Consider the following 27,984-nt stretch of genomic DNA (forward strand, 5'->3'; position numbering starts at 1 on the left):
CAAGAAGGACATGGAGGCGGTGGAGTGCCTTCAGAGGAGAGCAAGGAGACTTGTGAAAGGCCTGGAGCACATGGCCTAGGAGGAACGTCTGAAGGAACTGAGGTTGTTCAGTCTTGAGGAGGCTGAGGGGAGACCTTCTCAGTCTCTGTGACTACCTGAAGGGAGGGTGGAGTGAAGAGGGGGCAGCCTCTTCTCCTTGATGGAGCAACAGCATGAGAGGAAATGGTTGCACCAGGGGAGGTTCAGGGTGGATGCTAGGAAGTATTTCTTCACTGAAAGGGTTATTAAACATTGGAATGGTCTGCCCAGGGCAGTGGTGGGGTCACCATCCCTACGTGTGTTCAGAACCCGTGTAGACCTGGCGCTTAGGGACACGATTTTGGACGGGATGATCTAGAAGGTCTCTTCCAGCCAGTTATGTTCTGCGATTCAATCGGGTTATTTCCACCGCCGTCCCCAGCCAGGCTCGCAGCTGCCATGGCGGTCCCGGCCCCTCCACTCCTTTTAACGGAGAGGTGCATTAGGAACAGCGAGTTTGGAGCCTCCCGCTCCCTCCCCAGCTGCCTGCAGCGGGCGCAGACGCTCCTCCGCTTCCCCTCCGAGCACCGAGCCCGCCCCACCGGGAGGATCGCCCCCGGCCCGGGGCCCTCGGCTCGGCTCGGCTCAGCTCGGCTCGGCCCCACCGCCCCCTGGCTGAGGGGAGCCGGGGCGATGACGTCACCGGATCAGGCCGACCGGCAATGGGCGCCATTTTGAAACCCCGAAACCTCCCGCGGCGGCAGCTCCGTGCGGCGGCAGCTGCTGAGACCCGCTCCCGGCCGGCGCCTTCCGCCCCCGCGGCCCCCCGCCCCACCGCTACCGTGCGACATGGCAGGTGAGGCAGCGCTGGCCGCGGGCTGCCGGGGCCTCCGGCTCCGCCGTGCTGGCCGGCAGGCAGGAGGGTGTTGCGGGAGCCGGCGCGGCAAGGCCGAGCCGAGCCGAGCTGAGCTGGGGAGGCGGGAGGCAGCGCCCCGTTGGGTACCGGGGGAAGGGTCAGTGGGGAACCGGCCTGCCCCGTGGGGCGTTGGGCAAAGCCGTGGCATGGGGCCGGGGCGGTGGGGCCTGGCCGGGGCCTGGCCCGGGCCGTGCGGCCGTGGCGGCGGAGCGGGCCCCGCTGGGGAAGGGGCTGGGCCGCGGGCAGGGGCTCTGCGAGGTGTTTCTCAGCTCACCTCCTGCCGTTCGCTCCGCAGGGGTGGCAGGAGGTGGAGGCGGCGGCGGCAGCAACGACTTCCAGTGGTGCTTCTCGCAGGTGAAGGGAGCTATCGACGAGGACGTGGCGGAAGGTAAGGGGAGGGTCACGGCGGTCGAGCAGCCTTGCCATACTACAGGCTCCTGGAGGCGCCGGTGGTTTCCCGTCCCTTGGCTCTCGCTCTGTCGAAGCCACGGCCACCAGCACCCTTGGTTCTTTTCTGTTTTGTTTTGTTTTTTTTTTTTTTTTTTTTCTCTCAACATCTGTGTCGCGCCCGCGATGAAGGAGCCGAGGCTGGGAAGGGCAGAGCCGCAGCATCTCCCCAGTCCGTGCTTGAGGCTCGGAGGCTGGGGTGTGTGTGGCATGACTAAGCTAGCGCCTGTGCTTCCAGGCCGAGGTGCTTTTTTCTTTTAGGGGGAGCATAATAGACAAGGCACGGTGGCTTCCTCCTGTTCGTTAGTTCTGATCACTAGGGGAGAAAAGGTAATGACAGTGATAAAACAGAAGGGGTGTTGGAGGGGGGGGATCCACCAACGGAGTCTGTCAGGCTTGTCAAGTTTCAGTGTGACGCAAAGAGAGCAGCAGAGAAAGTGTGCAGGTCTGTCATTTGTGCTTAATTTAAAAAGTGGAGTTTAAAAGGCTTCCTGCAGCTGTGGAGAGATTTATTCCTGCTTGTTAACATTTGGAAGCTATAAATAGGGACATGTAAGGAGGGGAAAATGGGCACGCCTTTACACTTCTCTGAAGCTTCCCAAGCGCAGCATGGTTTGGAATGAGTAGAAAATAAGGGATGTTTTAAGTGGAAAAAGAGTTTTTCTGTAGCATGTAGAAACAATGTGAAGTTTGTGGAAAAAAAGTTTGTTGCTTGTTTTGGGGTTTTTTTCCTCTATTTTCTGTATTCACATTGTTCAGGCTGGCAATATTGTTTAGAAAAGAGGGTTTGAAGTCTGTGTGAAAAAATTCTGTGCTGGTCATTTGGATTTTGCTGCATTCACTGAAATAGTTTTATTTATTAAGTGAAATAACTTCAGAGTGTGGTTTGGGTTTTTTTGTCGTATTTTTTTTTTTTTTACTGGATGCAGTAAATATTTTCTCTTACTGTCTGCTGCAGGGAAGTTCTGCTGACAAGTGTTTTCATTTTCATGCCACTTGTTTGGCATTCCACTGAAAATAATAGCTATGTGCAGAACAAACTTGAAAACAGCTCTAGAAACTAGTGCTCAGCCTCAGTTGTTTCCTTCTTTTTTCACCCCTGAATATATTTTGTGGCTTTAATTGTTCTGAAGTTGCCAGAATTCTTAGGAAAATGTGTTTAATTAGCTTTTTGAGTCCTTTTTTGTGTTAAGGTCTTAGGATTAAAAAGAAGTTCTCTCTATTACAAAAAAAAGAGACCTCCACAAGCACCTTACCTCCCCATCAATTACTGAGCAACAGGAATTTTTTTAGAGCTGGAAAGCTGCTGAGTTTTGAAACACTAATATGTCCGAAACCCAGTTAATTATTTAAGTAACAAGACTGTTTGAAGAGGAACTTATGTTACTGATGAGACACCAAGGCAGAGCTCTTCAGCTAGAAGCATGCTCTCCATTTGGAGTAACAAGGAGAGCTAAGGGAAAATAGTGATGAAAATGCTCTTATTTTTCATACATGTACCTTATTAACACAGCTTTTCATGGAGGGAGTGCTTCAGATTGTGTGTGGTGCTGCTACCTAGGAGGAATTTAATTTTCTTCATAGGGCAATTAATAGAAGTAATCATCAGCACCTGGCTCTGTAGAATTGCTATTAGAGTTCCAGTTTCCTGCTGGGGTATGAGAACTAATTACAGGATTTGTGTCTTTTTAGTTTATGGGCTTTCCCATAAAACAAACAAACAAAAAAATCCTCATTTTCTTTCCCTGAAACTGCAATTAAATCAAGAAAAGAATTTATTTGCTAATAATTTCCTGAATTTGATTCAGCAATATAGATAGATTCACAGAATCATAGACTGGTTTGGGTTGTAAGGGACCTTAAAGATCATCTAGTTCCACTCCCTTGTGCCGTGGATGGGGACACCTTCCACTACACCAGGTTGCTCAAAGCCTCATCCAACCTGGCCTTGAATGCTTTGCTAGATTTTTGACCCCAGTTAGGGAAGTGTTTTTACTATTTTTTTAAAACGCCTTTTACCAAATCTCTCATCTAAACCTGCTTGATGGGCAACTGCTGTCTGGATAGAACAAACACTGCATGAAGCCACTGTGGACTTCTCTTGCATTTTTGTGAGGGTGAGAAGTTGATATTTCTCTAATTGTGTTTTAGTTTTGCTTTGTGAAAATTAAGTTCTGTAGAGGAACACTGGATATGACAGCATAAAGCAGTTGTCCAATGCTTTAAGTGCAGAGTTTTGCTAAATATTCTTGCAGACAACTCATTCAGAAGCTGAAATTATGGAACCTGACAGCCAGCCACCAACTCACTGCTATTTGCAGTGCAATTCCAGAACGCATATTCAAGAATTGTTTCTCACATGTCTTGCTTGAATAAAAACTTTACCATGGCTCTGATACACCACTGTGGTGATTGCAATTGCCAGCCCCATTCCCAGGATTTTTTCTAACTGGGTCATTAATACAGAAAATGGCTTTGTCTCCTCTTTGTCTTCTCTGTGTAGTCACTTTCTGCAGTGAGTAATGTTTGAGATCTGGACAATGCTCTGTTTGAATCAATAGAGGAGCAGTGTTCATAGGGCCAGTCTGGCCATTGAAAGATCAGGAAACTATTCCAGTTATTGGAATAGGTTATTTTGTAAAGCAGGAAAGTTTAATTGGATTCAAGGAGGAGCAGTGGAGGATAAAACAGGGAGTGAAATATTTAGGGAAACAAGGAGCTACTGGAGAGAGTCCAGTCGAGGCTCCAAAGATGTTGAGGAGCCTGGAGCATCTCTGTGAGGAGGAAGGGCTGAGAGACCTGGGGCTGTTGAGCCTGGAGAAGAGCAGCCTGAGAGGAGATCTGATCACTGCTCAGCAAGAACTAAAGGACCTCTTGCTGTGGGGAGCAAGAGGATGGGGCCAGACTCTTGTCAGTCATGCCCAGGGACAGGACAGGGGACAACGTGCCCAAATTGGAACCCAGGAGATTCCATCTGAACAGGAGGAGTTACTTGTTTGGTGTGAGGTTGCTGGAGCTCTGGGAGCAGGCTGCCTGGAGAGGTAGTGGAGTCCCCTTCTCTGGAGACCTTCCAGACCCACCTGGCCATTGTGATGGTGGGCAATCTGCACTGTGTGCCCCTGCTTTATTGGGGAGATTGGACTGGATGATCTCCAGAGGTCCCTTCCAGCCCCCACCTTGCTGGGATTCTGTGAAAGATTTGGTACTGAGGATAGCAGCAAGCTTAATTAAAAAAAAAAAAAAAAGATTATGTTGTAATTTTGTTCTTAGTGTCAATCTGTGTGACTACACAATCCATCCTGAGTGCCTGTGAAACTTGTTATTCTTGGATTACCTTTTCTGGTAGAAAGAAGCTTTCTAAATACAGACTTAGAGATATCTTCCTGTTTCAGGTAGAAGAAGCTGTAGGGGTATGGTTATTCCACTAAATGAGGCATGTTCTGCTTTTCCTTATGGAGCTTCATCACTCCTAACCTGCTTTAAGTGTTGTAATTAAAACCTTTTGTGAAGCAGCTGAATGTAGAACCTTTGCCTCTCACATCAGTCCTGGGCATGGTGCGATGCTGTGGTGGACATGAACTCCTTGGAAGCCCCTGTTGCTTGAGGACGAACTTCTGTAAGACTGGATATTGGAAGAGGTTGCCCAGGGAGGCTGTGCATGCCCTCTCCCTAAGGTGTTTAAAGCCAGGCTGGATGAGGTCTTGAGCAGCCTGGTCTAGTGGAAGGTGTTCCTGCCCATGGCAGGGGGGTTGGAACTAGATGATCTTTAAAATCCCTTCCAGCTCAATCCATTTTAGGATTCTGTTTCACAGGAGCAAAGATTCTCGTTTTCCAAAGCTGTCCTTGACTTTCAGAATGCTTGTCTGGTTGTGCTGGATTTTCTACTTGTTGAGCAATTTTGTATCTCTGCCAAAAGATCAAAGACAAATACTGGATTTTTTTAAAGTTCTCCAAGTGTTAATTGGTGCTGGCAGCAAGGATAAACTGGAAGATACCTTGTTATCATCCCTTCAGCAACCTCTCTACTTCTCCTTTTAAAGCTGTTCACAGTGCTGAGTAATTCCATCAGAAGTTTGTCAAAATGCAGAATGTAAGCAGAGAAGAAAACTAGGGTCTAACAAAAACATACTGAACCATAATCCTAGAATTGTTTTGACTGGAAAAGACCTCTGAGATCAAGTCCAACCCTCCACCCCAACACCACCATGGCCATTAAATCATGTCCCCGAGTGCCATGTCCACATGGTTCTTGAACACTTCCAGGGATGGTGACTCCACCACCTCCCTTGGCAGCCTGTTCCAGTGCCTGACCACTCTTGCAGGAAAGAAATTGTTCCTAGTGTCCAACCTAAACCAGCCTTGAATAATCCTGTGATTGTTCTTATGGCCAGACATAAGTAACTGGAAAACAAACACTCTTGCTATGAAATCCTCTCTGCAAATCAATGGTTTAAAATGTTGTCATGTGGTGTTCAGGAATTTAACAGGCCTGTTTTTACTGGTTTTAAAGGAAAAAGACCACAGCAATGCTGGGAGGGCCGGAAGCCCTCTGCTGTGAGACCAGGCTAAGAGAGTTGGGGTTGTTCAGCCTGGAGAAGAGAAGCCTCCAGGGGGACCTTTTGGTGGCCTTGCAGTGCTTAAAGGGGCCAATGAGAAAGCTGGGGACAGACTTTGAGCAGGGCCTGTTGTGACAGGACGAGGGCTGATGGTTTGAACTCAAAGAGGGAGATTCAGATTGAAGAGGAGAAAGAAATGTTTGACACTGAGGGTGGTGAGAACCTCTCACCTCTTACCCAGAGAGGTGGGAGATGTCCCGTCCCTGGAACCATTGCAGGTGAGGTTGTTTTGGACTGCGAGCAACCTGCTCTGGTTGCAGATGTCTCTGCTGACTGCAGGAGGGTTGGACTGGATGACCTTGAAAGGTCTCTTCCCACCCAAATCAGTCTGTGGTGCTGTGATTCTTTACAAATTCGGCCATAATTGCAGCCTTTCAAGGGAGATACTGTAAGAGAGGTTCAGCTGTGGGGTATGTGGTTAGAATTGTGTGGAAGAAATGACAGAATTGGGTACTAAAGACTTTTCTTTTTTTCTAAGAACTAGAAAATATGGGAATAATGAGTCCATTCTGAAGCTGTATGTATTTTTCCTTTCATCATCAGTAACTGGTTAGTCATGAAGTTGTCAGTTACTGCTGGAATGGGGCAGAAGTTTGACTTCTAAGCTGGAGGGGTTTTGTTGGGTTTTCCCTTTGAAAAACAAGGTTTTGCCAAAACAGGACTTCACATGCCCACTCTTTGTCCTCCTTGGTTTGTGGTGATATGTAGCAGTGTGTTTTTGTCTTGGCGCTTTGATGGTTCACCACATCTCCACTTCACTGTTGGGAATGTTTCTATCAAGACAACAAAACCCTGGGGTGTTATCTAACTTGGAAGTAGGTATCACTGCCTGTCTGTTAACTTGTGTGTAACTCTGGAGAGAGTTCAGGTGAGGTGTTGGGTCTGAGAAGTGCAGCAATAGTGAACTTTTGGAAGTTTCTCTCTCAATCATGAGACTGTGACTCCTTGTGGTGAGGAAGCCTGGATTTACACGTGGATAGCTGCTGCAGGCCTCATAAAAGTGGCCACAGCTTTTAAGGTGAGAAAATCTTTTAAAAGACTAAGCAGTCACTAGGCTAAAAATGAAGAGAAAGGGCTGGTTGTAGCTGGATGAGTGCTGGAGGAGAAGTTCCCCATGAGCCTCCAGTGTGCTCTCATGGCCAGGAAGGCCAGTAGTCTCCTGGGATGCTTGAAGAAAAGTATAGCCAGCAGGTCAAGGGAGGTTCTGCTCCCCCTCTACTTTGCCCTAGTAAGGCCACAGTTGGAGTCCTGGGTCCAGTTATGGGCTGACGAGTTCTAGAGAGACAGGGAACTACAGGACAGAGTCCAGTGGAGGCTCCAAAGAAGCTGAGAGGCCTGGAGCATCTCTGTGAGGATGAAAAGCTGAGAGACCTGGGGCTGTTGAGCCTAGAGAAGAGCAGCCTGAGAGAGCATCTTCTTGGTGCTCAGTGAGAATTAAAGGACCTGTAGGGGACAAGAGGATGAGGCCAGACTCTTCTCAGTGGTGCCCAGGGACAGGACAGGGGGCAGCACACACAAACCGGAACCCAGGAGGTTCCATCTGAACAGGAGGAGAAACTTGTTTGGTGTGAGGGTGCTGGAGCCCCAGAGCAGGCTGCCCAGAGAGGTTGTGGAGTCTCCTTCTCTGGAGAGATTGAAACCCACCTGGCCATTGTGATCCCCTGCAAGCCTCTGTCAGTGCCCCTGCTTTAGCAGGGGGTTGGACTGGATGATTTCCAGAGGTCCCTTCCAGCCTCACCCCACTGGGATCTGTGTGATGTTTAGATTACCATGTGCACCTTCAGGAGTGCTGCTGCCTGTCCAGTGGTTACTCTGGCAAAGCTGTGACTCTCTTGCAGAGCTGAGAGGATGCAGTGGGATATAAACCCTGGAGCAGTGGCAGTGCAGGGCTTGGAACAGGGCAGTAGTAAGCTGCTGCTGTTTGTGTCTCTGCACAGCCCCAGGCTGTGACTCCATCAGGGTATCACCTCCGGACCCAGGAGGGCTTTGATAAGGTTCCCACACACTCTCATTACCATGCCAATTGTTACTTTAACATCGGGGGAAGAACTTCATCAAAATGACAAAATCTGCCTCATTTAAATTTAAAAAAAAAGGAGAGGAAGGTGTGAAAGCTGCAACTGGGAGGAAGATTTTTATTTACCCATTGTGTTAAGACTTTTATTAGCTACTGATAAAAGTACAATGACAAGCATGACAATTAAACATAACAGAATAATATGAATTCATTAAATAGTCTCCAGTAGAAGAAAGCTCCTTGGAATTACTATTCCAGAGGTTAAAAAATAACTCTGAGGCAACAGCTTTGCACCCAGAATACCAGGTTGTGTCATCAATATTATAAATAGCTTCCATCATTTGTCACTGCTCCTAAGAAAAGGCACAGCAGGCATTGGCAAGCATGAAGGTAAGGTTCTGGCTGACTGAACTTCAGCCTCACTGCTCCTTCTACTGCTGCTCTGCCCTTTATCTGGGCTAACTCACCCAGACCTCTGCCTGCAGTCCAAACTCAGTGAGGACATTTGGGTTTTTTTTGACATAATTCAAAGGAATATTAACGTAGTTCGAAGGACCTGCTGGAGCAGGTCCAGAGCAGGCCACAAAGATGGTCAGAGGGCTGGAGCACCTCTCCCATGGGACAGGCTGAAAGAGTTGAGTTTGTTCAGCGTGGAGAAGACTCCAGGGAGACCTTAGAGCAGTATTTCAATATCTGAAGGGAATCTACAGGAAGGCTGGGGAGGAACTATTTGGAAGGGTTTGTAGTGGTAGGATGAGGGGCAATGGTTTGAAACTGGAGCAGGGGAGGTTGGGTTTGACAGCAGGAGGAAATTCTTTACAATGAGAGTGGTGAGATACTGGAACAGGCTGCCCAGGGTGGTGGTCAAAGCTCCATCCCTGGAGACAGGCAAGATGAGACTTGATGTGACCCTGGGCAGCTTGATCTCATCAGAGATGTCCCTGCTGGCTGCAAGGGAGTTGGCCAAGATGACCTTTGAAGGTCCTTTCCAACCTGATGTAGTCTGTGGTTTCCCCCATCAAATCACATTCTGCTGCTGTAGAACAGAAAATGCAAATGTAAACAAATGAGGGAGTTGCACTAATTGTCTATGAGCTGCACACTCTTAGGTGACTTAAATCAGCTGAAGAAGGCTTCAGTCTGGTGGGGGGCTGCTGGGCAGCCTGCCCTTGGGAAGTGTTTGCCGCCGTCTGTTGCTCCTTTCTCCACCCGTTTGTCCCAGCACTCTGAACAGAATGGCCTGTGCACTGGCTCCTGGGGGGAGCCAAGTGGCTGGGCTCCAGGAGAGCTCCAGGACACACAGGAGCTGCCAGTCCTGAGAGGAACACTCTTGTTTGTGGTTTGCCACAGCTTGTCCCCAGCAGAGCTCACTTCATTCAGCTTCTGCTGCTTTTCCAGCTGTGCTGCGCCTCTGTGGGAGCAGCTCAGGTTGCCCTGGTCATGCCCTTGGCTGACTTTACATCTGTTCAATAATTGAAATGACTTCAAAAAGCAGAGTTATTTTGGACTTGGGCATCCCTAGCAGGCACTTGAAGGCAATTCAAGCCATTGTTGGAGGTTCAGGACATCCAGAATTGTGAGACCTGATGGATACTTGAGGTTGGCAGAGTGCTGAGCAGGGTAAGCTGCTCAGAGCAAAACTGGCCTGTAGTTTATTCTTCTGACCCATCTCACTTCTTTGTTAACTCTTCAAACAAACCCTAAAAGTGGACATCTAAAAACTGGAGTGTATTAAGGGGTGTGTTTTACAGAATAGGTGATTTTTGGGTAACTTCTGTGGATATGTTTTGGCAATTATTGACAGCTTCAAAATTCAGCTCACCTTCCAGTGCAGTTCAGAGATAGAAAATGATTTCTATCAACTGTTAAATTAAGAAACAATGTTTAGGAAGCATTTTAGGAGCAGTAAGCGCAATGCCAATCCCAGTCCATCCTCACTCAGAGTTAATTCCACTCCTCCACTGGCTGTTCTGTCAGCCATGGTGTGGAGAATCTTCGTTCACCCAACCTGCATTAGCACACGGCACAGAACTGAGAGAGAAGGGAGAGGCCAAAGCCTGGAAATCAGTGCTGGAGCCAAAAATGTACAGTGACTGGAATCCTGATGGTGTTATCTTGCCCCAACACGTAGAAAGGGAGGGCAGGCTATGTTTGAGAGCCCAGTGCCAGCCAGCAGCTCTCTGCTGTTGCCTGCTGTGGGGACTGGAGCCATCCAAGCTGGAGAACTGTCAAACTTCACACCACTGCTTCCCCTCTGCCCTCCTCACAACCAGATCCCACTGGTGATGTGTGGGAAGTGCTCTGCCAGTTACTGTAGGTCAGGTCACAAACGTTTCTGAGCCCTATGTGTCTCTAACTTGTTAAACTCAGATATTATTTTGCTTTTGAAGCCTCTCTTTCTGTTATTTACTGTTTAGCAGCTGCTAGCCTCTAAATTTCTACATCCTCTCTGATAATCTGCCCCCTCTAACAGGTTTCTATCTTTTTTTCTCTCACTACTCACTTGCTCCTTTATACTTTTTTTTTATCTGACTGTACATCAGTCTTCAATTGGTTGCTCTGAAGGGATGATTCCTCCTTGTTCTTTGTGTGGGTCCTGACTGAGCACATTTGTCACCAGCTGTACCTCAGTGCTTTGTTGTCACTAGCTGCTGCAAAAGAGTTCCGTTTGTTCTGCACAACCTCTGTCCTGACGAGGCCACATCTGCAGTGCAGGGTCCAGTTACTGGCTCCCCAGTTCTAGAGAGACAAGGAACTACTGAAGAGAGTTCAGTGAAGATTCCAAAGATGCAGAGTGGCCTGGAGCATTTCTGTAAGGAGGAAAGGCTGCGAAACCTGTGGAGCTTGGAGAACAGTGGCCTGAGAGGGGATTTTCTCAGTGGTTGGCAAGGGGATGGGGCCAGCCTCTTGTCAGTGATGCCCAGTGACAGGACAAGGGGCAGTGGGCACTGACTGGAATCCAGGAGGTTCCACCTGAAGAGGAGGAGAAATTCGTTTGGTGCGAAGATGCTGGAGCTGGCTTCTCAGAGAGGTTGTGGAGTCTCCTCTGGAGAGATTCCAAAACCACCTGGCCATTGTGATCCTGGGCAAGCTGCTGTGGGTGCCCCTGCATTAGCAGGATGGTTGGACTGGGTGGGGAATTGTTTTTCCAGTTTGTGGATTTTAACTGAGGAGCAATGTGCAGCCAGCTTAGAGAGGAAAAGTTCACGGTAGCTAATTTAGTTCTTCTGGATCTCTTTGCACTCTCCATTACCTACAGAGAGAGCCCAGACATTGATACCGGTGTCAGTTTGAAACACCTGGTAGGAATCATTCGTGGGATTAAATTAGTTTGCAGGTATAAGCTTGCTGCCATCTCAGAATCTTAACGAAAGCTGGTCTCTCTCTTCTTGTGTCCTCCCCAGAATTAACACAGGAAACTTTGGAGGTTGTGGAACTTTAAGATCCTTTTGACTTTTTAATACAGCTCTGAGAGCAGTGGGGAGGTGTCTGCTCTGCATGTGGACTGTAACTTATCATAGAATTGTTCCAGTTGGAAGAGACCTTGAGGGTCACTGAGTCCTAAGACCACAATGAACTCCTCTCAGAAGTGAGGCTAAACATTCCCTTTTCCTGTCTGCAAAGAAGTATGGCCAGAGGAGCATGTCTCTGTAAAGCCATAGGTCCTGCTGCTCTCCAAGGCTTATAGTGGAAGGTTTACGTGGCTGGTAAGCAAGAGTCCTGGCCACACTCATCAGAAATGGAGGGAAAGTTGGATAAACCTCCCTGGTTCTGGAAAAATCATCATCACCATGGTGCCTTATGTATGTGAAGAATGCATGAGGGTGTTGCACCTGAGCAAATAACATGGCACATTCAATTCTAACCCTGCTGGACCTTTCATTGTAAGTGATTTTGCTGGTATGGAGAAAAATCCCTGATTGGTCTCTTCTCTCTAATACCAGGTGGTTGAATGAGAGGAAATGGCCTAAAATTGTGCCAGGGGAGGCTTAGGTTGGAGATAAGAAAAAATTTCTTTCCTGCAGGAGTGGTCAGACATTGAAACAAGCTGCTCAGGGAGGTGGTGGAGTCACCATCCCTGGAGGCATTCAAGAAACCTGTGGACATGGCACTTGGGGATATGGTTTAATGGCCCTGGTGGTGGGTGGATAGTTGGACTTGCTTTCAGGGGTATTTTCCAACAATTGTATGAAAAGGCTGAAATGCTTTGCTGGGAAATGAGACTTATAGACGTAAGAAAAACATTTGGCAGAGAGCAAAAAAACCTTTAAAAATCCCAGAGCTAACGTGATGGCTCAGAACCTGCAGAGGCTTGCTTTGGGCTGTGCTGCAAGTTTCAAACTGGTGTGGAAATAGAGCAAACATGGCTAGGTGGGGTCTAGAGGGAGGTGTCCCTGCCCATGGTAGGGCGTTGGAACTAGATGATCTTTAAGGTCCCCTCCAACCCAAACTGCTCTAGGATTGATTCTCTGATTCTCTATCGAGCAGAGTGACTGGTTTGGAACGAGGGTAGTTTACTTCTAATGTCGTAATTGTATTTCTTTGAGCTTCTTTGTGATTGTGTGGTATTAAGAATGCTGAGTAGAAATCTTCTGGGGATTCCTTAGCCTGGGGAAGAGCAGCCTGAGAGGGGATCTTTCCCCACTTCCCTGAAAGGGGCCTACATTAAAGCTAAAGAGGGACATCTTAGAAGGCTTTGTAGTGATCGGACAAGGTGCAATGGCTTTGATCTGGAAGAGGGAAAATTTAGACTGGAGATGAGGAAGAAACTCTTTACATTGAGGGTGGTGAGACACTGGAACAGGTTGCCCCTGCAGGAAGGTTGTGGATGCCCCCTCCCTGCAGTGTTCAAGGCCATGTTGGATTTTCCATTGAGCAGGGGATTGAAACTGGACAATCTTTAATGTCCCTTTCAACCTAAACCATTCCATGAGTTATGTGGGGTATAAAACCTGGGCAGGACTCACTTGGCAGTCAGTGAGCTACAAACTGATCTCTTTTTAGCCACCTAAACCATCTGTCTGTCATCTCTTGAGTTTCTGGTATAGGAAGGACAGCATTAACATTGATCATCTGGTTTTAGTGCATCAGTAATCTGAGTTTTCTTTGGCCTTGGGAGAGAGGAGCAGAGGTTCATGTGCAAAGTGATGAGTCTGGTGTCACTTCAAACCTGGGCTTTTGGCTACTAGATCAAGATTCTGTCAGTGTTGTACTCCTAGAAGCTCCTAACTTCAAGGCAATTTCTTGTGTAAGAGATCATTTAGTGCTAGTGAGACTTTCCTACCACCTGCTCTTTTCTGTAGGTAAGTCCTCACTGCTGGAAATGGATTTGAGCAGTTGCAGAGGGGAAGGGTTTTGTGAGGGGTTGTGTTTTCACTACTCTGTGCACAGTCTGTTAGACAGACCAGAAATGGCGCTGCAAAATGAGGAATTGGTGTGAAGAAGGGGATTTTTTTTTTTTTTTGAGCATGTTCAGAGTGACTAGCCAAAGAGTTTACTTAATTACTTGGAAGGGGGTCAAGGGTGAAGAGTCAGGTTTGCAGAGAGCTCTGTGATTGGTGACTTGAGAAGTTGTGAGGTGCTGGGCAATGCTGTTGCATGAGGTCAAGTGAGGAGCACTAAAACAGGAAGGAGATGAGCTGAAGAGGCAGTTCACAGCTAGAAATATGGCTGTTTTTTTAGAAGTAGACAACTGAACCTTAGATGTGTTCTTATGTTGAAGGCTAGGCTAGGTCTGTAGGAACATTTATTATTATTGTTTAATTTTTTTTTCTGTCAGGGTAAACCACAATCCTTATACACTGGGGAAAAAAACTGTTTGAAGTGCATTTGTTAATAAAAGCTGAAATATGAATATTGGGAAAACTCATTAGACTTCCTAATCACTTCCCCGGTAAGAGTGTAGTACATGGAAATCAATCCAGGAAAGTAATTTTCATCTAGTCTCCAATTGCAGACTGACACTAATTGATATCCCAGACTTCAGATCTCACCATTTTTATTCCTGCATCACCTAATGAAATGTTTGCCTGGCCAGCAGCAGCAGGAGGGATGAATGTTTGCTTACAGCCTCATGCTCAGTGGTTTGTTGGTTTGTTACCATCTGCCTAAGGCCTGTGACAGACCTTTATAGCCCCTTATCTCCCTGCTTCTTGGTTAGGGATTGTTTGATGGCAATTACTTCTTTATTGCCACCTCCAGAGATTAATTGTGGTGAAGAAATGCTGGTTGTTTGCAAAGTTCAGTCCCAAGGGCACTGGAGTCACTTGAAACTGGAGGTCCTGCAGGCTTTTCCTTTGCTCTCCTCTTCCTTCAGCTACACAGGCTCGGTTCAGGAAGTTCAGCTGGCAGAATTTTCCTTCCTTTTTGGTTTTTGGTGGTTTTGTTTATTTGTTTTGGAGGTGTTGTTGGGGTTTGTTTGTTTGTTTGTTTCTTCCTTTAGGCAGAGGGGGAATGCCCAGTTCAGACTCCTGAACTAATTACATGAGTGCTTAGCCCAGGGGAAAGGCAGCTATTCCTCAGCCTCACTGGGGTCAGTATAGGCTGCACTGCTGCTCCATACCATACCCCAAATGAACCTTTTTTGATGTGCGTCCTACTTTTAGGAGATCCACAGCCCTATCTCCATGACCTCTTTCATCAGGGAGAGCACACAGTTTGGGTTATCAAAGCAACATCCTTTCTCATGTGCCAACTCTTAACGGTTGTCCAGGGATGTGGTTGAGGCATCCTGGAGACATTCAGGATCAGACTTGATGTGGCCCTGGGCAAGCCTGATCTAGTTGGAGGTGTCCCTGCTCATCGCAGGGATGTTGGACAAGATGACCCCTGAAGGTCCCTTCCAACCTGATGCAGTCTGTGATTGAAAGTCCTCAAAAGCTGGAACTGAGAAATGAGGAAAAGGTTTAGATTGTAAATAAAACTTTCGGCTTTGAAACATGGTTTAATTTCTGGGTACTGCTGATGTAAATCAACGAGTTGTTGCATTAAAACAAGTGTTTTGGTTTTGTTTTGTTTTTTTTTTTTTGTTGCTGCTGAAGTCTTGAAACATCTTGATTTGCTTTCCATGTGACAGTGTTGTTTTATTTCTGTTCTGTTTACAGCTGATATTATTTCAACAGTTGAATTTAATTACTCTGGTGATCTTCTTGCAACGGGAGACAAAGGTGGCAGAGTGGTTATATTTCAAAGGGAACAAGAGGTCAGTGCCTTGAAAAACAGAAGTGCTGTTAACTCTACTCTTCTTGTGTTGCACAGTCTCACCTCATCTTCTCATGCCCTCAGCTTTACGTGGTGGGGTGGTTTGCTCAGAAAACCCTGAGCTGGCCCATTTCTAAATGTTCTAGACTGAAGTTAGTGGGTTAGTTTGAGGGTGTTTACCCCTCGTCAAAAAAGAAAAGGACCTAAAAATAGAAGTGGATTCTTTCAATGTGTCCCTAGCTCTTTATATATATCCCTGTTCCTTGATCTATGTCCCAGGTTCTTTACATATGTCCTTGGTATGCTCATGATAGTTTTGCACAACTGCCTTTGGACTCTCTCCTAAACTTTACCATTAGAAAGGTTGATCTAAAACAAGTGATGATGCTTTTGAAGAGAATATTAAAAAAATGTTGTAAAAGGATACAAGTTAAGCTGCAGGGTGGTTGAGAAACTGAAGAATGAAGCTCTGCTGTGGTTTGGAATCCTGAGTCCAAACCAGCAGGAGCAGCCACTTCTCCAGAAACGCTTGCAGTTCAGGAAGCCCTGAACTTGAGTTCACTGTAGAGTTCCCCAGCTCCCTCTAGAGTTCCCCAGCTTTTCAGCTGGCTCTGTCAGTGGGATTCAGTTGGGTGACACTGCTGGAACGTTCTTCCATTTGTCAGTGCAGATGCATCACTGAGCTTTTGATACCCAGAGAAACAGTCTTGGAAAAGTACCCTAAATGCTGAAAAGTAACAATGGTTTCTGGGAGAAATCAGGGATTGTGTTCTTCAAAATCCATATTTCACATGGCAGTACTCACCCTCTCCTCCAGCACTGAAGAAGGGCTTCTTCCTTTCCTTTGAAGGGCTGATGAAATTGTAGCCTTTGATTTTGAGCCTTCTGAATCAGAAGTATCAAAACTGATAATGGGATTTGAATTCAGCTTGCTTGTACATGAAGAACACTAACCTTTAGATGCTGAGATGATGCTCACTTACCAAACAGCCATCCCATATATTGTTACCAGAAAGAAAAGACCAACCCCCGTCTGGCTCCAACCTCCTTGCAGGGACTTTTGCATTTCCTTCTCACTGTGACTCTGTTTATAAAACATTTTATGACTTAACCACCTTGAGTGTGAGGATTTGGAGAGGTAATGAAAAGAAAATGCTCTTGCTGGAAAAACAGCTGCAATGTGACACTGCTACACCTAGACAGCTCCCAGCTCATTTATCATTTACTCTGCTCTGCAGACTGAAGTCAGGCATGGTGAGATCAAGGTCAAAAGTGTCCACCTGCTCAGGATCTCTGACTGTCCTGATGCTTGTTTGGAGTGGAACTATTATTGGTTGGTTTTCAGCTGTCAGTGCTCAGTTGTCCTGTAAGTCAAAACCCAGCTGTCATTTAATTTCCTCAGAGTGTTAAACAACACACTCTTCACACAAGAGCATTCAACTGGCTCCTTAGGAGCACCTGCAACCTGGAGGGAAGAGCTGAGCACGAGGGTCACTTGCTGTGTGCAAGCCTGCAGAGTTTTGGAGTGGAGGAAAAAAAGTAAGCAAGTTCCCCTGGACCCAGCACTGGTGAAGTCACACTTTGCATACTGGGTCCAGTTTTGGGCCCCTCATTCCAAGAAAGACACTAAGGTGCTGGAGCAGGTCCAGAGAAGGGCGATGATACTGTTGAAGGGTCTGGAGAACAGGTCTGGTGAGGAGCAGCTGAGGGTACTGGGGTTGTTTAGTCTGGAGAAGAGGAAGCTGAGGGGAGACCTCATTGCTCTCTACAACTCCCTGAAAGGAGATTGGAGCCAGGTGGGGGTTGGTCTCTTCTCCCAAGGAAGAAGCAGTAAGAGAAGAGGAAATGTTGCACCAAGGGAGGTTTAAGTGGGACATGAGAAGAAACGTGTTGACTGCAAGGGCTCTCAAATGGTGGCCCAGGCTGCCCAGGGAGTCGGTCAAATCCCCATCCCTGGAGGTGTTTAAAAACCTCAGAGATGTGATACTGAGGGACATGGTTTAGCCCCAGCCTTGGTAGAGTTAGAGAATGGTTGGACTTGAAGTTCTTTTCCAGCCAAAACAATTCTGTGATTCTGATCACATGGAATTGGTGGGTTAGGAGCTAGATAACTTTAGCTCTTTTGAATCCACCTTCTAAGCCCCCATAGGATCTCCTTATTGGACAGCTTGCCTCTGCAGAGCCTTGCCTCTGCAGAGCATTCCCATGCTCTGTTCCAGGGGTACACACCTGATGTGTAGAAAGATCTGTTTTGCAAGAAGTCTGTGCACTGTTTTGGTGCTAAACTGGGTCCAGTATCAAATAACAGTGTAAAATTCATCAAAATCTGTGGAGAGTTTACTTCCTAATTGCTAATTTTAGTTGTTGGTTTATATTTACAGTTCTCACTGACCTGAGTAACCTCAGCTTCAAAACCTCTTTGTGTTTCCTTGCAGAACAAAAGCCGTCCTCATTCCCGGGGGGAATACAATGTTTACAGTACTTTTCAGAGTCACGAGCCTGAGTTTGACTACTTGAAAAGTCTAGAAATTGAGGAGAAAATCAATAAAATTAGGTGGTTACCACAACAGAACGCTGCTCACTTCCTGCTGTCTACAAACGGTAAGGACCCTTGGGTTTTGAACTTGTGATGTCATGTGTATGTTGGCTCACTTGTGGGGTTTGGTTTGCCTTTTCTTGCTTCATTATCTGCAGATGTGTTTTAATTGTAATTGCTCTGCAAATTACTGATTTATGGATGTGAAAATAATGGAGCAGCAGCAGAACAGGGCTCTGTTCATGCATGTGCTGCATTTGCTCTCTCCATTTACCCTGTGTGGTTTTGGGACATGCTTTAGTGGTCATAGAAGTGTTGAGTGGAAGGTTGGACTTGATCTTAAAGGTCTTTTCTAATCTTAATGATTTTTTGAGTCTGATTCATGTCCAACCTAAACCTCCCCTGGTGCAACTTGAGCCCATGTCCTCTTTTCTTATTGCTTGTTCCTTGGGAGAAGTATTTTACAGTAAGGTCTCTGCCCTCTCTAGGGTAGTTGTAGTGCCTCTATTCCTCAAAATGGAGGGATTGGGTAGAAGGTTGGACTTGATGATTTTAGAGGTCTTTTCCAACTTTAATGATTTTATGATTTCTGTGATAGATTTTTATAAACAGATTTATAGATTCATAGAATGGTTTGGGTTGGAAGGGACTCTAAAGATCATCTAGTTCCAATTCCTACCCTGCTGTGGCCAGGGACACCTTCCACTGGACCAGGTTGCTCAAGGCCTCATCCAACCTGGCCATGAACACCTTCAGGGAGATTGCCACTGTGCCAGGCTCTAGCAGAAATTTGAGCTGATCTTGATTCACACGGATTTTAAAACTTTTTTTTTTTTTTTTTTGTGTGTGATGAATTTTTAATTTAAAAAGAACTAATAAATGTACTAAACCCCACTTGGAGTTGAGGCACTGGTGCAAGGCTCTTCGTGCTTTGCCAACCCCAAAACCACCTGTGCTTTGAAAAGCAGCTGGTAGAGTCACTCTAGAGGGGGTTATTTATACCATTTCCACTCTCTGCCTGGGAATACATCAAAGCAGTGCAAAAAATGGCAATTATAAGATTTCATGCACTTGGGTTTTATTTCTTCCAGTGTTTTAGTGGTGGTTGTTAGATATTAGGGCTGTTCCACTTTGAGGCATCACAGAGCAAGCTGGAAATGTAAATGCAGAGCTGTGCATGGAAAAACTTGCATTTCTTTTCAGAGGAATACATTTATTCCTAACTGTTTGGATCTCTTTTTGCTTTGTACTTCAATGACTTCATGAAGGGCTGTGATATCTTACCTGCTCCATGACAGAAGCAGGAATGATTTCTGTCTGCTGGATTTGGACACAAAATAACCTTACTTTGATATCATACTTACTAAACTTAAAGCAGTGTTTAAACCATGCCACCTTAAATGCTTTAAAAATAGGTAGTATGGGGAGGAGAGGTTTGTTTTCAGCTAGCTAAGGACTGACTCTTGGTGCATATCTTCTGCACTGGGAAAGATTTCCCCTGGCAAGAACCTGCCTCTGGACATGGAATCCTGAAATAACAATTATTTTAATTACTCACTGCTTTTGGACGTGGCACCCTAAAAGGTTATTTTGATCACTCACTGCCTTTGGCTGTCTTGTAGCAGACAGCTGGGTTTCCTGGAGGGAGGTACTGTAAGGAATTCATGGCTTTGTTGGGTTTTTCCCCTAGCATTTGTCTGTTAGAGCTAATTTAGATAGTGACACAGGGCCTGCAGATGGATTTTGGTCATTAGTGTGGGAATCTTTCCTTGGAAGGGTCACTTTGGTGACTGGCAAGCACTGTGCAGGCAGAAACTTGTGTTCAAGCCAAACATTACAGCAGAGTTCAAGTGGAACCCAGCTTTTTTTTTCTTCTCCATTTACTAGTATTTCCCATCTGTACCCTCCAGGTGCATGTCTGCTCCATTTCTAGTTTATTTTTCATGCATGAATTCTGTTAAAGAACATAGCTGAAGGCAAGCAGCTTAAACACACACAGGGAGGGCTGTGCTCTGTATTGCATTGTTGTTAAAGGGCCCCAAGCAGTGGGAACCCAGATGGATCAATAATATCCACTCTGCTACTCCCCCTTGAGTGGTTTTCTTTCTGAATTGAATTCATTCTCAAGCATGTGAATTTCTGGTTTTAGATAAAACTATTAAATTATGGAAAATAAGTGAAAGGGATAAAAGAGCCGAAGGTTATAATTTAAAAGATGAAGATGGAAGACTTAGGGATCCTTTCAGAATCACTGCACTACGGGTATGTGTCTGCTCTTTGACTTCAAATTTTTGTTTTTTTTGCATGTCCTCCTATCTTTCTACTACCAAAATTGCTAACTAAAATGTGATTTTAAAAATGATGCTTTGATCAGGGTCACTTTGTGCAAAATGGAGACAATTCATTATATAAATAACTACTAAAGAAGGTTCATCTGTGAAACCTGAGGCTAACTTCCATGATTATTATCTTATGTTCTGTTACATTGTGTTACTAACTTCCCAGTATTTTGTTGATTACTCTTTTTCTTGGAATATCTTAGCCTAAACTTCAAATCCATTTCAAATATGTTGTTTTGGTTGTTTTTTAATTAACCAATTGAATTTTGTCTCATCCACCTCACTGCATTCAAATTGTAGAAGAAGATGCACTGATGTCTTGTCAGCGATAACATGTTGTTATTCCAGCCTGAAAATCCAGCATTTTGGAGTCTCTCTGGCTGGGACTACGCTGCTCTCTGCTCTATTCATGGAAAGCACAGACTTACCCTTAAATTAGTCATAAGTGCAACAGGAAGGAGAGCAGAGTCATTTCCAAGACCTCTTACAGACTGACTTCTTTTCCCAACAGAGGACAGTGCTGCAGGGCCTGTGCCAGTCACTGGTGAGGACAAGTTAGGTGCCCAGGTTAACTTTTACATCCCCTGAGTGCTGCTCTCTGGCACTGGCACGTTAGGTCCTCTTTGCCCTAAGGCAAATGCCACTTTAGGAAGAATTTGGCATTGATTGTATTCATAATGTTTATTTTTTTCCACATCAACATTCACAAAATCACCTTGAAGATCATCTAATTCCAACCCCCTGCCATGGGACTAGATCAGGTTGCTCAAGGTTCCACCCAACCTGGCTTTCAACACTGCCAGGCTTGGAGCCTCCACAGCTTCTCTGGGCAAGCTGCTCCAGTGCCTCACCAGCCTCATGGGGATGAATTTCTTTCTAGTCTTGCTCATCTTCAACTTGTTCAGTCTCTTGTTTTTTTAAGAACAAGAGTGAAGCGAGGGGAAGCTGGGTAGGGAGAAGGTGATTTTGTTAGAGGGAAGCATGTGGAAAACCTAATGTCTGTTTGAAGAGCTTTGACACTTTTCCATTTGCATAGGGATGTGGTAGTAGGGTCAGTGTTCCAGATTTGGCATCATTGAAAGCAGGAGCTCAAGAAATCAAATCAGGTGGGACAGGGATTTTGCTTGTTGGGTGTTTCTCTTGTTCCCGTGAGCAGGACTGGAAGTGAGGCTCTCACTCCTTGCAGAGCCAGTGCTGCTTCTGACACCTGTGGAGGCCAGACATTGTGGGGTTTTCTTGGGTTCTTTGCCCTGCTTTTGCTCAAATTGAATACTGAACTGAAGCTGAACACATAACCATGCTGAAAATATTTTCCCCTTCTTCTGGTCAGTGTGGGAGCCAAGATCCAAGTGTTCCATGAAAACATCTCCAACCAAGGAACTAAATGAGGGTACAGTGCCTCATCCCAGTGGCTGGATGGAAGTGCAGATGGAATTTTGGAGTCTAGAACTTTGCCCTCATGTAGTAGTAGACTTACCCAGCTGGAAACATGAAGAGTCCAGAGTGTGCCCTGGCAGTGTCATAAGGTGCTGCTGGCTCTGTCAGTGCAGGAGGGTGTCAGCATATTCCTTAAACGTTGGGATATGTTTAGGAGTCATCAGGCTGAGTGGAAGCAAGCTACAAAGAGCCATGGGACAGGAAGGTCCTGTGCTGCAGGCATTGCCAGGCCCTGCATCTTGGATTAGGCAGAGTTGGGTTTAGATCAGACATTAGGAGGAAGTTCTTTCCTGTGTGGCTGGTGAGTCACTGGAACAGGTTGTCCAGAGAAGCTGTGTAGGCTATAAGCCTAAGTGTTGAAAGCCAGGTTGGATGGCTCCTTGCTCAGCCTGGTTTAGTTGGAGCTGACACTGTCCATGACAGAGGGGTGGAAGTAGGACGTCCCTTCCAACCCAAACCATTCTGTGATCTTCCAAGAGGGACTGAGGAGCTGAACCAAGCAACTGTGAGCAGAAAGGAAGCGAACCTTGCCTGGAGTTAGCTTCATATGTTGAAGTGATCAGGTTTTGGACATGTAAAGTGTGTGTGCCTTGGGCTTGATGAGCTTGGCTTGCCTGTGGTGCTGCAGAAATGCAACCCTCATGTGTTTGTGAAGCAGCAGAGGTGGGGAAGCAGCACTGGACAGCTGCAGCCTTGCCCAGAGCCCATGGCATGTGAAAGCACAAGTCCTGATCACACAGACGAGCTTCTGTTTGATTTCCCAAGCATGCCAGAAGCTCTCATGTGGGCAGAGAGGAAAATTGCCTGGTAAAAAGGAATGGATTAACTGGAATCATTACAGCTGGATGTAAACAGGCTGTGAGATATAAACATGGAGAGAGTGATCACAGAGCTCCTAGGTTCATTGGTGCTTGTTCCAGGAAGAGCAGGTTATCTGGGACACTGTCATCCCTCTTTCTTGGTTGGATGATGTAAGGCCGTGTTCTCTGGAGTTGTGTGCGCTGAAACAGCCAAGGGTGCCCTTCAGCAACCTCAAACCAGGCACTGGCAGCTCAGTGAGGAGGAGCTAGAGGGAAGCTTGGTCCACTTGACTCTAACAAAGCAGGTCACCCATTAGCTCAGCTAGCTGTGGGAACAGGACAGCCTGAAATCACTGTTCAGTGAACAGATGGGGGATGTTCTTGGCCAGCTGTCCTGTAAGCACTCCCCTAAGTTGTGGGTGTTGCTTTTGAGCACTTGTTTCAATGTCCTCCTCAGATACCACTATAAACATACCACATGCTCCTGCTGGATCAGGTCCAGAGCTGCTGTGTTTGAGAGCTGACTTCTGCAGAAGGCAGTGCCTGAGGTTTTGGGTTGGTAGTTTGCAAGGTCAACCTTCATAGAATGTTTGCTCCTTTCCCTTGTTCAGTGGATTTGACGAGTGTTGAGTCACAAAATCAAGACAGGGCCCTGGGGTGCGCAGCTAATTGATACCTCTGAATCAGAAATCCGCTTGAGGCCAGCACTGACTCTTCTTTCTCCTGTTCCAGGTGCCGATATTGAAACCCATGGACCTTATGGTAGAAGCAAGCCCCAGAAGGATATTTGCAAATGCACACACTTACCATATAAACTCTATTTCAGTAAATAGTGATCATGAAACATACCTGTCTGCAGATGACCTACGAATTAACCTCTGGCATTTAGAAATCACAGATAGAAGTTTTAGTATCCTTGGTTTGTTCTCTGGGACACTGGGGCGTGGCTGAGTTGGGGATGTGTAAAAGAATCACCTTAATGTCACTGGTTAGAGCAGGGAGTTGAAGCTGGGGAATAAAATACAGGATTCCAGCTTGGTGGAAGTTGGAAGGGACCTCTAGAGATCATGCAGTCCAACCTTCCCTGCTAAAGCAGGGGCACTCACAGTAGCTTGCCCATCTGGGGTTGGAATCTCTCCAGAGAAGGAGACTCCACAACCACTCTGGGCAGCCTGTTCCAGGGGTCCAGCACCCTCACACCAAACAAGTTTCTCCTTTTGTTCAGATGGAACCTCCTGGGTTGCAATTTGTACCCACTGCCCTTTGTCTTGTCTCTGGGTACCAATGACAAGAGTCTGGCCCCATCCTCTTTCTTTCCCATAAGGCTTTTAGCTGTTGCTGAGCATTGATCAGATCCCCTCTCAGGCAGCTCTTCTCCAGGCTCAACGGCCCCATGTCTCTCAGCCTTTCCTCATCAGGCAGATGTTCCAATCCCTTCATCATCCTCATAGCCTCCCCTGGATTCTCACCAATAGTTCCCTGTCTCTTGAACTGTGGAGCCCAGAACTGGACCCAGTACTCCAGCTGTGGTCTCACCAGGGCAGAGTAGAGGTGGAGGAGAACCTCCCTTGATCTGTTTTTCATCGATTAGCCTCGGCTGTGCAATGTTAGCTGCCTTCACCAACCCCTTCCCAGATATTGTAGATATCAAGCCTGCCAACATGGAGGAGCTGACAGAGGTGATCACTGCTGCAGAGTTCCACCCCCACCACTGTAACGTCTTTGTCTACAGCAGCAGCAAGGGCACCATCCGGCTCTGCGACATGCGCTCCTCAGCCCTCTGTGACAGGCATTCCAAATGTAAGTAGGGACCCTCCTCTGGCTTCCTTGCTTTCTTCTTCTGCCAGACAGAGTGTGCAGGTGCTGCTGAATGAGTTCTGCTTGTGGGTGAGGAGCACAGCAGGGGAGGGGTAGGAGCTGGGTAGAATGAACCATTTGAATTGTCTTGTTCGAGGCCGTCCACAAGCAGAAGTGTAGCATGAGGCAGTTGACCAGCTGACTCTGCTCCTGTTTACCCCCTTCATGCATCATAAACTGGTGGGAACAAGTGCTTTGGGCACCAGTGAGACCTGTCTTGTGGCCAGACTCAGGCTTGGTGCTTCTGTCATTCTCAAAGGTATCAGCTTACCAAATGCCAGTTCAGGGCAGCTGAATTCATAGATTGTCTTGCGTTTGAAGGGACCCCAGAGAGATCCGCTTCCAAACCCCTGCCAGGAGCAGGGACACCTTCCACTTGATCAGGTTGCTCAAGGCTCCATCTAGCCTGGCTTTGAACAGTGCCAGGCTTGGAGCTTCCATGACCTCTCTGGGCAAGCTGTTCCAGTGCCTCACCACCCTCATGGGGAAGAATTTCTTCCTCATATCTCATCTCAATCCATCTTCTTCCAGTTTGCAACCATTACCCACAAACCACAACACTGGGTATGGTTTACTATGGTTTTAACTAGCCCTGTGGGGTGACCCACCACATGGATCCTTGCAGTTAAGCCTTCTATAGAGCACATGAGGTTTTGTTGCAGATGGAGGGAAACCTTTGTGCTACAGGAGGTTTGGAGTGCTCAGGCACTTCATCCGGTGACTGAATTACTTGCAAGCACTTTATTTAACTGATTGTCACTGAAATGAATACTTGTGGGTAGCTTGTGGTGAAATGGCTTCAGAGACTGACTCCTCAGTTGAAGACATTTCTTTACCAGCTTTCAAAAGCATCCAGATTGGATTATGAGTACAGAAATGGGTATTTCATGGCAGTAGATTGTGTGGTACCACTGTGTTTGGGTCTAGAGAGAAATGTATGGAACAGTAGCCTGGCTCGTGTCAAGATGCTGTGCTTCAACTGTTGCTATCCTCACCTGGTCCTGCTCACCATGGTTTGTAGACTAGCTGTAATGCTTGCTGTCCCCATCTGCTCATTGGTAACTCCTTTTTATTCTCCTTTGATTCATCCCCAAAATTTGTGAACTGTAGTTTTCTGATGCTGTGCTCCAGTTCATGTTGGAGACAGGCATCTACCAACCTGATGGCCAACAGAAATAAGTGTTCAAAACTATGATCTCCAAAATAGAGCATTTAACAGCAGATCTAATTCAAGAGAAACCAGTCTGTTGACTTACATTTTTCCAGAAGATGTTGCAGCTGTAAAAAACCTGGTGTTGGTTTCATTTGCAATTGTGTCTTCTGTCTGCAGTCTTTGAGGAACCGGAAGATCCTAGCAGCAGATCATTTTTTTCAGAAATAATATCCTCCATATCTGATGTAAAATTCAGCCACAGCGGCCGCTACATGATGACCAGAGACTACCTTTCTGTTAAAGTCTGGGACCTCAACATGGAGAACAGGCCTGTGGAGACATATCAAGTATGGTGTTCCAGTTCCCTTGGCCCTTTGCCCTTTTCTTCCTTTCCTTGGTATCTGATAGCAGTGTTTGTGTTCCTGGAAGGTTCACGAGTATCTCCGGAGCAAGCTGTGTTCCCTCTACGAGAACGACTGCATCTTCGACAAGTTTGAATGCTGCTGGAACGGTTCTGACAGGTGCTTCCGGGCCTGGGGGTTGCTTGGCCCTTGGGGGGTTGGCCTTTGGTGTTCATAGAGTGGTTTGGATTGGAAGGGACCTTCAAGATCATTTAGTTCCACCCGCCCTGCCATGGGCAGGGACACCTTCCACTAGCTCAGGTTGCTCAAGGCCTCATCCAGCCTGGCCTTGAACATCTCCAGGGAGGGGGCATCCACAACCTCCCTGGGCAACCTGTTCCGGTGTCTCACCACCCTTACTGTGAAGAATTTCTCCCTAATTCAGTCTAAATCTCCCTTCTTTCAGCTCAAAGCCATTCCTTCTCATCCTATCACTACAAGCCCTTGTCAAAATTCCCTCACCAGCTGTCTTGCAGGCCCCTTTAAGGTACAGGTCGGCCCTTGGGGTTGCTTGGTTTTTTTTCCCCTCATCATTAGGAATTTGGTCTCCAGCTTTGGAAGCTACAAGCAGTGCTTAGCTGAACGGGTGTAATTAATTATGTTCCTGTCAACTGGCTCTGGAGCTTCTTCTTTTCCACAGAGCTGCTTTCCAGCAGGTCACCCCTCACCCATATTGGTGCAGGGGGTTACTCCTCCCCAGGGACAGGACCTTACACTTGGGCTTGTTGAATCACAGGATGATAGGTGTTGGAAGGGATCTCTGGAGATCAATGCCAACCCCTCTGCCAAGGCAGGTTCACCTAGAGAAGGTTACACAGGAACACGTCCAAGTGGGTTTGGAATCTCTCCAGAGATGGAGACTCCACAACCTCTCTGGGCAGCCTGCACCCAGGGATCTGCTACTCTTAAAGGAGTTTCTTCTCATGTTTAAATGGAATTTCTTATGTTCAAGGTTGTGGCCATTGTCCCTTGTCCTGTCACTGGGCACCACTAAAAACAGGCTGGTCCCATCCTCCTGACACCCACCCTTAAAGTATTGATCAGCATTGATGAGATGCTCCCTCAGGCTGCTCTTTTCAGACTAAAAAGCCCCAAATCTCTCAGCCTTTCCTCATCACAGAGATAGCTTGAACTTCCTGGGGGGCATCCAGCTTGAACTTCCTGCGGTCCAAGTTATTTCAACTCCATCCAACTCTGCAATCTAATGAGCTCAACCTTCCTTCTGCTTCCAAACAGTGCTATCATGACTGGATCTTACAACAACTTCTTCAGGATGTTCGATCGCAACACGCGGCGGGACATCACTCTAGAGGCTTCCAGGGAGAGCAGCAAACCCCGTGCCATCCTAAAGCCGCGCAAAGTCTGTACGGGTGGGAAAAGAAAGAAGGATGAAATAAGCGTTGACAGTCTGGACTTCAACAAGAAGATCCTTCATACGGCGTGGCACCCCATGGAGAACATCATTGCTGTGGCTGCCACCAATAATTTGTATATATTCCAGGACAAAATTAACTAGAGATGACTTTACTCCAGGACACAGTCGTCGTCTTACATAGTTAAGCTCAGTTGTTTATCTGTCCAAGAGAAGGCCTTGTTGTCCTACCAGTGAAGAACATTGATGCACTTACTTCCCTTTAGCTAAAGGAGAGGATCTGGCCTGGTTTTTTGAGCTCCTGGGATGGTTCTGCCTTCACCTGGGGTAGGGAGTTGTCACTGGCAGTACTCTGGGAGGAACCCTCAGGAGGCAGAATCGATGGACAGTGCTCAAGAAGGCTGCCACTCAAATGTATTTATTTCAAGTCTGAGCCTTCCTTTCCAGTTTATAGACCAAAAACCAACAAAAAAATTGAACACCCTTGAAGACAAAGTGGTGTCATCAAAATGTCCTCTCTCTCTCTTGCTCTTCTCTCTGCTGTAATATTTGGGCCTTTCAGAACATATATTGTGCTTGATGCCTGTGAACATTCCTCCTCTGGCCTGGTGTCTAGGCTTAGGTGTTTTTACCTTGGAGCACTTAGGTAGGTCTTGAGTTGGGTTGGTAGACACGTTTTCCATGACTTATTTACTCACCAACTGTATCTATAACCACACCTTCTGGTGGAACAAAAAAAAAAAAAAAAAAAGAAAAAAAAGAAAATAAAAGAAAAAAAGGAAAAAAAATCATAACAAACCACTTAAATAGAATAAGGAGCTCTCAAAAAGTGTTTTTAAATCCAAAGGGATGTATTCAATCTTTTTATTTTTCTA

At 46.5% G+C, this 27,984-nt stretch overlaps 1 protein-coding gene across 1 annotated transcript; it reads left to right on the plus strand.

Moving 5' to 3' along the window:
- The first annotated feature begins 477 nt into the window (after nt 1-477).
- PPP2R2D (protein phosphatase 2 regulatory subunit Bdelta) lies at nt 478-27,796 on the plus strand. The gene is made up of 10 exons (XM_054382724.1): nt 478-744; nt 875-1,322; nt 15,118-15,215; nt 17,650-17,815; nt 19,900-20,012; nt 23,059-23,236; nt 23,962-24,126; nt 25,514-25,683; nt 25,766-25,857; nt 26,974-27,796. Exons 1-10 carry the CDS (start codon nt 478-480, stop codon nt 27,251-27,253), a joined length of 1,977 nt encoding a protein of 658 aa, XP_054238699.1. The 3' UTR covers nt 27,254-27,796.
- Nucleotides 27,797-27,984: the final 188 nt, after the last annotated feature.

The sequence above is a fragment of the Indicator indicator genome, chromosome 7 (genome assembly GCF_027791375.1).
Source record: "Indicator indicator isolate 239-I01 chromosome 7, UM_Iind_1.1, whole genome shotgun sequence".
Classification (NCBI taxonomy): domain Eukaryota; kingdom Metazoa; phylum Chordata; class Aves; order Piciformes; family Indicatoridae; genus Indicator; species Indicator indicator.

Excerpts from the sequence above, each read along its gene's own strand:
- PPP2R2D (XM_054382724.1), top strand. The coding sequence starts at position 478 with ATGGCGGTCCCGGCCCCTCCACTCCTTTTAACGGAGAGGTGCATTAGG. Across the intron at positions 745-874 it reads ATCAGGCCGACCGGCAATGG|GTGAGGCAGCGCTGGCCGCG; the intron begins GCGCCATTTTGA and ends GCGACATGGCAG. Across the intron at positions 24,127-25,513 it reads CTGTGACAGGCATTCCAAAT|TCTTTGAGGAACCGGAAGAT; the intron begins GTAAGTAGGGAC and ends TTCTGTCTGCAG.